The sequence below is a fragment of the Hypomesus transpacificus genome, unplaced genomic scaffold, assembly GCF_021917145.1.
Source record: "Hypomesus transpacificus isolate Combined female unplaced genomic scaffold, fHypTra1 scaffold_184, whole genome shotgun sequence".
NCBI classification, from domain to species: Eukaryota; Metazoa; Chordata; class Actinopteri; order Osmeriformes; family Osmeridae; genus Hypomesus; species Hypomesus transpacificus.
Genome location: NW_025813733.1, coordinates 71,145 through 82,745, shown reverse-complemented (window position 1 = coordinate 82,745; position 11,601 = coordinate 71,145). Strand labels below are relative to the sequence as shown.

Sequence of the window (11,601 nt, the reverse complement as noted above, 5' to 3'; positions counted from 1 at the left end):
GTAGGGTAGTGCCATGATTATCAGAACATGTAGGGTAGTGCCATGATTATCAGAACCTGTAGGGTAGTGCCATGATTATCAGAACACTATTTCTGTTTTGGAGTGCTCATGCGGACCCTTGTCTCTGCTTGGCAGCGGACGGCTTCTAGAACCTGGGCCCATTATCACATATATTCATGGGAGGAAAAGGGGGAACACGACCCCCCCCCAATCCTTGAGAAAATACAACCTGCCCCCCCAGTATCACTGTGAACATAAGTTGGTAATTTCAATATTGATAATATGCAATGAAGGAACCTGTGTTGATTGTAGACACAACACATGTTTATAAGTTTAATGTAGACTAGGTGTTACAGCACAACATTTGGTGTGTGGCCCCAGGAACTGCTCTTAAGAATATTTCTATTGAATCAAACCCCAGTAAGTTGATGTCAGATGTTTGAAAACTGTAGCCCAGCTCCAGCTTTGATTTAAGTCTGGCATCAGACTATGAAAAAAACTTTCACAAATCAGCAATGAGGAACCGATGTATTGTTTACCGTAAAGCATTGTGAAAACTTCAAGAGAATGCAAAACTTTCTTAGAATAGCTCTACATCAGTCAGATTGTGCAACAGTGACTGACTAAACAGTAACCTTTGCTACATCAGCAAATATACATCTGTAGATTTCATCATTTGTGTAGAACAGTCTGGACAACAGCTCGCTCTAGGTAGCACGTATAGACTCACCAACGCCAGAATGAGAACATAAAATAAATTGTATTTTATCACCTTTTGTCCATGATCATGAAAGATTGAACATTTCTCACACTGGGTTTAGCTTCCTTAAGAGTCTCTCTCTCTCCACCCCTGGGCCACACATAGCCCCCCCCCCCCCCCCCCCCCCCCCCCCCCCCCCCCCCACACACAGCCATCCAGAGTTGAATTAGGGGTCACTAAATTTCACTGGAAACACAGACCGAAATACCAGATGGTGGTGGAGGTGGAGGGGGTGGAGGTGGAGGGGGTGGAGGTGGAGGGGGTGGAGGTGGAGGGGGTGGAGGTGGAGGGGGTGGAGGTGGAGGGGGTGGAGGGGGTGGAGGTGGAGGGGGTGGAGGTGGAGGGGATCAGCCCGACAAACTCAACCAGGACCTCGGCAGGAGCTACGAGACGCTGGCCTGGCCGTGGGCGCCTGAATGGACGTCCACGCATCATGAGTGATAATGATGCTCGTAAATAAAGGACATGCAGTCAAATACGGTTATTAAGGATTCTTAGTCATCTTGTTCTCAGTCTTGAGGTTAGGTTTACTCACACACACATCTACAGGAACACAGAACCCAACCCTGGTCTGGTCTGCTGACCACAGACTGGAGCAGGGAATCCAGCTCCTCACCTCCCAGTCAATAAGGTGATAAACCACTGGAATGCTTTTAACCTTATTCTTTTTTAATCTATCTCATTGTGAAGTATATATCCCAAGCCAATGTGTATTACAGTTATCAGATACACGCAGGTTAAGCGCTGCAATTTTTTTAGACATTTTCAAGGCTGCATTTAGTTCACGTCTTTGGAAACATTCCACTGCAGTACCACTTCTAGCTAAAACCATCATTCACCACTTCCTGTAAATCTTCTTTCACCCTCTAGACCCTGTAAGTGAGTAGGCCTACACACACACACACACACACACACACACACACACACACACAGACAGACACACACACACACACACACACACACACACAGACACATACAGTGCCCTCCAAAAGTATTGGAACAGTGAGGCGAATTCCTTTATTTTTGCTGTAGACTGAAAACATTTGGGCTTGACATCAAATAATGAACGTGAGACCAGAGATCAACGTTTCAGCTTTTATTTCCAGGTATTTACATCAGGATCTGATGCACAACTAAGAAAATATCACATTTTGTTTGAATCCACCCATTTGTCATGTGATCAAAAGTATTGGAACAGATATACTTAAAACATATTTAAGTGAATAAGACTTAATATTTAGTTGCAAATCCTTTGCTTTCAATAACTGCAGCAAGTCTGTGACCCATTGACGTCACCAAACTTTTGCATTCTTCCTTTTTGATGCTTTCCCAGGCTTTCACTGCAGCCTCTTTCAGTTGTTGTTTGTTTTGTGGGGTTCCTCCCTTCAGTCTCCTCTTAAGCAGGTAAAATGCATGCTCTATAGGGTTTAAGTCTGGAGATTGACTTGGCCAGTCTAATACCTTTCATTTCTTGCCCCTGATGAACTCCTTTGTTGTTTTGGCAGTGTGTTTTGGGTCGTTATCTTGCTGCATGATGAAGGCTCTGCCAATCAGTTTGGTTGCATCTTTCCTTAAATTGGCAGACAAAATGTTTCTGTAGACTTCCGAGTTCATTTTGCTGCTGCCATCATGTGTTACATCCTCAATGAAGATTAATGAGCCCGTCCCAGAAGAAGCCATGCAAGCCCAAGCCATGACATTACCTCCACCGTGTTTCACAGATGAGCTTGTGTGTTTGGGATCATGAGCAGTTCCTTTCTTTCTCCAAACTTTAGCCTTTCCATCACTTTGGTAAAAGTTAATCTGAGTCTCATCAGTCCATAAAACTTTGTCCCAGAATTTTTGAGGTTCATCTCTGTACTTTTTGGCAAATTCCAGCCTGGCCTTCCTATTCTTCTTGCTAATGAGTGGTTTGCATCTTCTGGTGTAGCCCTTGTACTTTTGTTCATGAAGTCTTCTGCGAACAGTAGATAGTGATACCTTCACTCCTGCCATCTGGAGGTTGTTGCTGATCTCACTAACAGTTGTTTTAGGGTCTTTCTTTACAGCTCTCACAATGTTTCTGTCATCAACTGCTGATGTTTTCCTTGGTCTACCTGTTCGACGTCTGTTACTTAGTACACCAGTAGTTTTCTTCTTCTTCAGGACATTCCAAATGGTTGTACTGGCTATGGCCAATGTTTCTGCAATGGCTCTGATTGATTTTCCATCTTCTCTAAGACTCACAATTGCTTGTTTTTCACCCAAAGACAGCGCTCTGGTTTTCATGTTGTTTTCACCTCTGAATACAGTCTGCATAGACAAAACCTATCTTACCCAATCTGAACCTGAGTGTAGACATTCAGTGGTATTTATTGATTGAATAATGTATGTAATAGGACACACCTGGGCAACAAAACACACCTGTCAGTCACATGTTCCAATACTTTTGCTCACGTGACAAATGGGTGGGTTCGAACAAAAAGGTGATATTTTCTAATTTGTGCATCAGATCCTGATGTAAATACCTGGAAATAAAAGCTGAAACGTTGATCTCTGGTTTCACATTCATCGTTTGATGTCAAGCCCAAATGTTTTCAGTCTACAGCAAAAATAAAGGAATTGGCCTCACTGTTCCAATACTTTTGGAGGGCACTGTAGCTTAGCTAAACACACCTCATTTCAGTCACCTTTGCATTTGATGCCGAAGATGTTAGGCATACTTCAAACCACAATTTTATCTTTAAAACTATATCAACGTTATATTTTCGTTTAATAAACACAATAAACAAAAGTTTACATCAATAAAAATGTACGATTTCATATTCTATATTTTGAATCCGACTGAAACAGGCTGGAAAACAATTGCACAGCATAATTTCCGATCATTAGCCTATTGTGACATCACTTGCATAAAGGTATTTACCAAAAAAACGTCACCGTTTGGATTCTTTCTTACTAGCTGCTCTTGTGCAGCGTCTGACGTGAGAGACGGGCTAGTGAAGGCATTCATTTGGGGGATTTAGGCCCACGTGTTAGGGGGATCATGTGCACAGACATTACATATATTTAGAAAGTTGTTGAAGACTTTTTTATCTAAATAAGTTTCAGTCCTTCATCTTAAACTTGGGAATTGTGCACATTGCCTAATGCGATTGTGATTTTAATCTCAGACATCATAACAGAGGGTAGGATTCCCTTATGCCTTTCGAAATAGTATTCTATATCTATTCTATAAGTAGACAATGAAGCACAAAGATTTACACTGTTCATAGTTTAAACCTTTTTTAATAGTGTTACACCCTTAAAAATTACACATTAACATGTAGACTATCACTAAATGTTTATATTTTATATTTACATTTAGTCATTTAGCTGACACTCTTATCCAGAGCGACTTATAGTAAGTACAAGGACATTCCTCAGAGGCAAGTAGGGTAAAGTGCCTTGCCCAAGGCCAAAACGTTGTTTCGCACAGCCGGGAATCAAACCTGCAACCTTCTGATTGGTAGCCCGATTCCCTAACTACTCAGCTATCTGACTCCTCATAATGTGAGGGTAAGGCCTGACAGGTTATATAAATGGTTTATGTAATATAAAATATATATATATATTTTTACCCCCCTCCTCTAGCACACTCATCCACCAACACACACACACATGCGGTCACACTGTCCACTCATGCAGCCTAGAGAAATGAGTCATTACACGTACAAAAAGTGCTGTGTTTGTAAAGGATCAGGGAGTTATCGCTGCTCTACAGGTCCAGGCCCCACCCCCTGCCACAGGCTCCTCCCCCTGCTCTGGGAGTAAGGCAGTATTAGAGCCTCCAGGAGACCAGAGCAGGCAGACACCCTCAGAGACCGAGTCCCCCCACACACTCCCAGCAGAGACGATCTACAGGACCTGCCCTCACAGACGCACCCGCCAGCTGGACCCTAGTCATCCCTGGACCCCTGGTTCCTTCCCTCGGACTCAGCAGGACCCAAGCATGGCTCCCTAGACCGAACCGTGCCAAGGAGGGTTCAACGAGATACCAAAAAGCAAACAAAAAAAGTTTCCTAGTGGTTTTGTGAAGGACCTTTTTTTTTCTCCTCCAAACGCTCCGCACCTGAACGCCCTCGCCTCCACATCAAGGCGTTTGTTTCCTCCGGGAGTTTTGCCACCCCGCTTGAGTTTCACATTTGCGTTTGTGAGAGGACCACGTTGTCCTCCACCCCCGCCCCTCATCCGCTCCCTCTCCGCGCCCTGATGTTGACGGAGTCATACGGAACCCTGGGAGCCCCGCGGGGTCCGACCTCCGGGACCTGAGCTCATTCCTGCCCCCTGTCCCCTCGGTCCCCTCCCTGCCGGGGGGCAGCGGAGGCTGTGGGGGCTGCTCCCAGTGGCCCTCCCTCATGGACCTCCACCCTAGCTCCCCCTACGGCTCCCTGCCCTCTCATCCCTCCATGATCAAACAGGAGCCAGGATGGGGCTCCCAGGAGACCTTAGAGGACCCTCCCTGTGGCCTAGGAGCCTTCACTCTGCACTTCTCTGGACAGTTTACAGGCACGGGGCCCTGCCGGGTAGGGGCCCTTGGGGAGCCTGCGCCGGCCCACGGCAGGGTGTTCCCCAGCGGAGCCTACCTCCCCAGCTGTGTGGACGCCTCTCCAGCTCCCAGGAACCAGGGTAAGCACGTAGCTGAGCTCTCCCACCTCCGCACCTCTCTCTCTGGGTACAGGCGCTGCACCCCCCCCCCCCCCCCCCCTGCACCCAGGTTAAACCTCCATATTGTTCATCGAGATTCGAATAGCGCACGTTTAAAAAGTACAGTAGAAGATCAAAGATCTGAAGTGCATAGTTCTAAGCGTGTCTCATTGGTCACAGTCAAGGAACACTCTGTATTTACTCACATTGCAGTCACCACGGGTCCGTTCTTCGTACGTCGCTTATTACATCCGAGATCAAATGACACATCCAAGATGACATCATCTTGCTACTCATGATCTGGCTAATTATGTTCTTCGAACACCCTTGCTGTTTGTGATTAGTATAGCTGGATTGAGTTGTTTGGGATAATTGCGCGTTCATGCATTTGTTTAAAAGGGAGTAGCCTATGTATCGATAGTAGAAACCTTGATCAGCAACGCTGCTATTGGCTGCTCACCATGGCCAAAAAGAGCGCCCCGTTTTTTCCGCAACAGAGCAAGAGCTTGCTCGAAGGCTACTCCGAACGTTTGATCAGAACTGCAGGGAACACCTCAAAGTCTGCTAAATCCAGGAGAGAGGGCTGGCAAAAAGTAGCAGACAAATTAAATGTAGTGACCACGTTAGATGTTGTATCGCTTATTTACATTTACATAAGCCTGCAATTAGTCATTTAGCAGACGCTCTTATCCAGAGCGACTTACAGTAAGTACAGGGACATTATAGTAGGATAGGCCTAAAATGTTTTGTATTTTCATAATTACTTTGTTTATCATCTTTAATGTCATATCATTTAATGTGGTTCCAACAAATTAATGATGTAAATGACACCCTTACGAGAAAACCGATATCTCTCAAAAACTATAGTATCGCGCTGTGCTAAAGGATCTTGTCTATTACGCAATGCGCGATTAATTCGGGTTCATAATTCTGCTAATTATCCTTGCACCTTCTGCAACAGGTTGTTGTCGTAAAAACGGACAACACATGACTGTGACAAACGTCCTGTAGCCTATCCCCTCTGCTTGTAAAGCCAAAATCAAATCTTGGTAACATAAAACAAGCCTGCTCCCTAGAAGGTTCAAGCTAACGGACTTGTTGCTATGACAGTATGTCCAGAATGAGCGTCGAAGAACCGAACAATCCAAGATCATGACAAATCATCAATAATCAAATAACTGTGGCTTAGCGCCGCACATCTCAGTCACCTCACCTCGTTCACCACATCTCAGTAGCTAGTTATGTCTCAGCTACTAGTTTGTGTATTCGAGTTTTCTAAAACACATCAGAACTTCATGTAGGAACTTCTCAAGTGCGACAGGAAATTCAAAGTGTTCATTTAATACCAGGTTACTAAAACTCTTTGTTCAAGTCACTTGTTCCTTTGACCCCCGCTTCAGTTGCCAAACGGCCAATAGAAAGCTCTCTTTCATCTTACAGAATCTATTACAGGCCTTAAGATAACAAGTGTATCATACATGACTGTCACCAGCACACAATACAGACCACAGCAGGAACACATACAATAGGAATTAACAATAAGTAATATCAGGTAATTAGGCTGACCTAGTGATTGAGGTGAAGCAGTGAGGAAATCCCTGATTTCTCCCACGAGGCTGAAGGTGTTGTGACTGAGCAGGTTGTTGTGTATCTTGCAGGGTCATCAAGTCCTGTCACACTCACAATATCTCCAGTCCTTAACACTGTTAGCTCACTTCTGCTTACATTTCCATGGTATTCAGTTAGCTATGAATGTAAAGTGATAGTGCATATAAAAAGTTAAACTGTCAACGGTAAAAAATCTATAAAACCTTGCTTTATTGAGGCATAAAAACGGTAGCATTTTGTTAAGTTATTGTGACTGGGTATAGATAATTGCTTGTCGATTACCCATGTAATTACTAATGATTTTTGTGGGAGTCAGATGGCTGAGATGTTAGGGAACCGGGCTAGTAATCTGAAGGTTGCCAGATCGATTCCCGGCCAAGTGCCAAATGACGTTGTGTCGTTGGGCAAGGCACTTCACCCTACTTGCCTAAGGGGGAAGGTCCCTGTACTTGCTTTAAGTGGATAAGAGCGTCTGCTAAATGACTACATGTAAACATATTGTTCACAATTTTATGGTCAACAACAAAATGATGCTTTGGCTACGAAAACCAAAACTCCATATCTTTATTTTTAATCTTATGAGATGGGTTTTTGTGTGATCGTCTGATGACCCTGATATACTATAATATTATTATTACTCCTTATAGGATAATAATAGTGGCTTTTCATTCATTGTATTAGTCATGATTATATAACTTAATTAGTTAGGGGGTAGCTGTTTCATCTAGGACAGTTGTGACTAATATTGCATTTATATTTTATAATTCCAACACTGTGGGTCTTTATATTCACTGATACATAATTTAACCAAACGCCAAACAGTTTTACATTTAGTGATATGCTTATTTTGATATTGACTATTATTGATATAGGTATTGTTTCTCCTCAATGCAAAGTTTTTGTTTGTATTAACTAAACTAGTAAACTTGTTGATTTGGAAGACACACTGGTTTGTACTGATCACGGCAGGCGAATGAAATGAATATTTGTATTTGATTTAGTTTTATCCCGCGTGACGGGATGTTTCAAGGAGAGATTCAAGGTTGCAGCCGCATGCATGGCAGGCGGGCGTGGGAAAAGCCGTTACCTTGAGCTGAGATCTCCCTCTTCGGAGGACTCTGTCTGTGCCCTGTAGTGTTAAACACACACACACATTCACTCACTCACACATACATACATACATATATACATACACAAACAGACACACACAGAAATACGCGTTAGGATCTGTTATCTGTAATACTTGAATTTGGGCCCCATTTGAGTGTTTGCAAAATCGAAGTTTTGTGTTAAAACCCCTCACAATATTAGCTCTTTATTTTTTTATTTTTAATAACAGAAGCAAAACTCCTGAACAAAGATTTTAAAAGAGAAATTATTCATTACGTAAAATGCAAATATCACTGCACAGGGACACGGTCAAGATGTCTTGACATTTAATTTGAGTCAGCATCGGTCTCCAACTGCCAAATCTCATATTTTTGTTTGAAAACAAATGTTGAAACGACAGAAGCGCTGAGTTATGGCTTACTTTATTACTCCCGTTAGAATTTTGGGACTGTTGTTTCCAAGTGTGGTCTAGTTTTGACCTCACAAGACAAGCACAGGACCGGGGCGGCGATTTATCTTAATTCGAACTCAATTTTGTAGTTTCCTGTTCACTGTTATATGAGTATTTGATCAAGTTTACGAAAATGAGAAACCTTGTAAACAATGGTACAGTACAAGATTGCTTATTCATCAAACTAAGCCGGTGCGTGAATGGTAAAGAGAGTTGTCATCTCGACGTCTACAAGTTCTTTGTTTATTCAGCAGAAAGTCGTTTTCGAGCGATTGTTTAAACTTTAGAGGGTGAGGGATGGTGGATTGCGTAATACGCCGAAATTTATGAATGATGAGTCAATCTTTTCAGGAACTGCCCTAAACGTCTATGAATTACTTCTTTAATTTAGTTCTCTACTGTGGAAATAGTGCATGTTTGCATGCTCGAGTAGGTGTGATTCAACATTACATTTGAGATAGATTTCTCCTCTCTTCCTTCCCCTCTCTCCCAGATTATGGGACGTTGGGCTTCGACCACGCGCTCAGTTACGGTCACAGTCCTCCTCATCAGTCCCCGCAGGTCTCCAGCCACCCGTTCAAACACGAAGACAACCTGTCTCCTCACACCATGATGGGTAACTATCAGAACGTCATCATGTCTGTGTGACAAGTTCTGTAAGGGTTATGTACTAGTGATGTGTCGTTCGTGAACGATTCGTTCATTTTGAACGAATCCTTATAAGGACTCGGGAGTAACGAGTCCTCTCCTTCGAGTGATTCGTTCATTTCCCGACTCGGTCTTTCTACGAGTCTTTGGATCATTTTTCACGTGACCTGCATAGGCTCTGTAGCTAGAGGAAACGAACGATTCGTTCCTTTCCCGACTCGGTCTTTCTACGAGTCTTTGGATCATTTTTCACGTGACCTGTATAGGCTGTAGCAAGAGGAAACGAACGATTCGTTCCTTTCCCGACTCGGTCTTTCTACGAGTCTTTGGATCATTTTTCACGTGACCTGCATAGGCTCTGTAGCTAGAGGAAACGAATGATTAGTTCCTTCCCCGACTCGGTCTTTCTACGAGTCTTTGGATCCTTTTTTCACGTGACCCGCATTGTATTTTTTAGTAGAGGAAACAGTTTCCTTATTCCCTTTCGCGTGGCCGCTGTTTTAGTAAGACGTGAATGAATGATATTCGCTCAAGTCATCATACTGACTGGTTTTGTTATTTTCACTTTACATTTACACTTACAGTTTAGTGCAGTGTAATTGTTTGACGTGATAATTAAATGCTAGTGTGATAATACATGACCAAATCATACAAACTCATGATACATTATTTTAATGCAGGAATTTATTTTGAAATATTATTTGCTGGTGCACATGTCATGCACTAACCTACAGTGGACGTATAAGGGCTATACGTCCTTTGCAGTGGACGTATAGCCCCCAACCCCCCCCCCCCCCCCCCCCCCTGAAATGAACAAATGACTCGAAAAAAGATTCGTTCATTTTACTGAACGAGATTCGAAGAACCGAATCAGTAAAAAGAACCGAACTTCCCATCACTATTATGTACTTTTCGTCAACTCTTGTTTGACGTCATGGCGAAAAATGGCCTGTTATCCATTACGATTTTCCTTCTTCATGAACTACCTTTTTTTTTTCTGTTACTCACTCCCTCTAAATGTTTTTCTTTCTTTCTCCCTCCTTCCAGTCTTCAGAGGACAGGTCAGCTAAAATGTTAAATAAATAAAATCCCTCCCCTCCCTCTCTCTCTCTCTCTCTCTCTCTCTCTCTCTCTCTCTCTCTCTCTCTCTCTCTCTCTCTCTCTCTCTCACACACACACACACATACATACACTTACTATCTCCCTCTATTTCTATCTCTATTTTTCTGTGTCTTTCTCTCTCTCCCCCTCTCCACACACACTCTGCCTCTTGCTCCTTATCTTTCTGTTTGTCTCTATCTCACCCTCACACGTTCTCAGTCAAATACTTTGTCATTTTGCACCAGTGAATGCTGCGACTATGGGAGTGATAACTTGAGGAAACAGCTTAATGACAGAGTGTGGTGGAATGTGGACAACCACCAAGGGACTCATATACCACATTACCCAGAAAAGACCCATTGGTTCATTATCGCTTTGAAAATGGATTGCTTTATTACCACTGGGAGCACTAGGATGTTTAGAGTAGTGCTGAGGGGAAATGTGTTTTTACGTGTGTGTGTGTTCTCTTCATGTCTTTATGGATTTTGTGGTCTGTACTTGTCTGTGTGTGTGAGAGATGAGAGCTAGTCTGTGTGTGTGAGAGATGAGAGCTAGTCTGTGTGTGTGTGAGAGATGAGAGCTAGTCTGTGTGTGTGAGAGATGAGAGTTAGTCTGTGTGTGTGTGAGAGAGAGAGCTAGTCTGTGTGTGTGTGAGAGAGAGAGCTAGTCTGTGTGTGTGTGAGAGAGCGAGCTAGCCAAACAGAGAGCATGTGTTACCCTGTAACCACGTAGGAAGTGCAATCAGACAGCTCATAAACAGTCTTGCTCATCGTTTCCCTGTAAATCATTAGTGGCTTCAAAGTCCCCAGGAGAGGATTGCTATACGCGTCACCTTTACGTGAACAGGATTTGCACTGTGTCTGGTAAATACAGACTGTTCCTGGACTTCAACCACCAAAACAGTCTATCCACTTCTGAACTTTCATCTTCTTCTGGACTTCCCATGAGCTCTGTATGTCGCTTTGGATAAAACCCTAAAACGTACATGAAAAAAACAGTACGTAGGACGTATTCTTGTGGAAGCACAACACAGTGTTCCACTGGCTGCCTGCTTGTCTGGGGATGCCGTTTTGACTTGGTTGTGTTTGTTTGTGCCCACAGTGAATCAGCAGTACCAATGCCCCCCTCCCCCTCCCATGTTCAGCTACCCTAACCCTGCAGAGTCCTGTCCCAACACCCAAGCTCTCCTCCTCAGGAACTACAACAGGTACCTACACTCTTCCTGTATCCTGTTTCCTACTTCCGGCAACTCCAGTTT

At 43.4% G+C, this 11,601-nt stretch overlaps 1 protein-coding gene across 1 annotated transcript in view; it reads left to right on the top strand.

Annotated features, from left to right (window-relative positions):
* The first annotated feature begins 4,990 nt into the window (after positions 1-4,990).
* The window catches only part of wt1b (WT1 transcription factor b), a 20,709-nt gene continuing 14,098 nt past the window's right edge, over positions 4,991-11,601 (top strand). Inside the window, 4 exon segments of the mRNA XM_047051849.1 lie at positions 4,991-5,023; positions 5,026-5,407; positions 9,088-9,210; positions 11,445-11,550. Of these exon segments, the coding sequence (XP_046907805.1) occupies positions 4,991-5,023; positions 5,026-5,407; positions 9,088-9,210; positions 11,445-11,550 (644 nt within the window).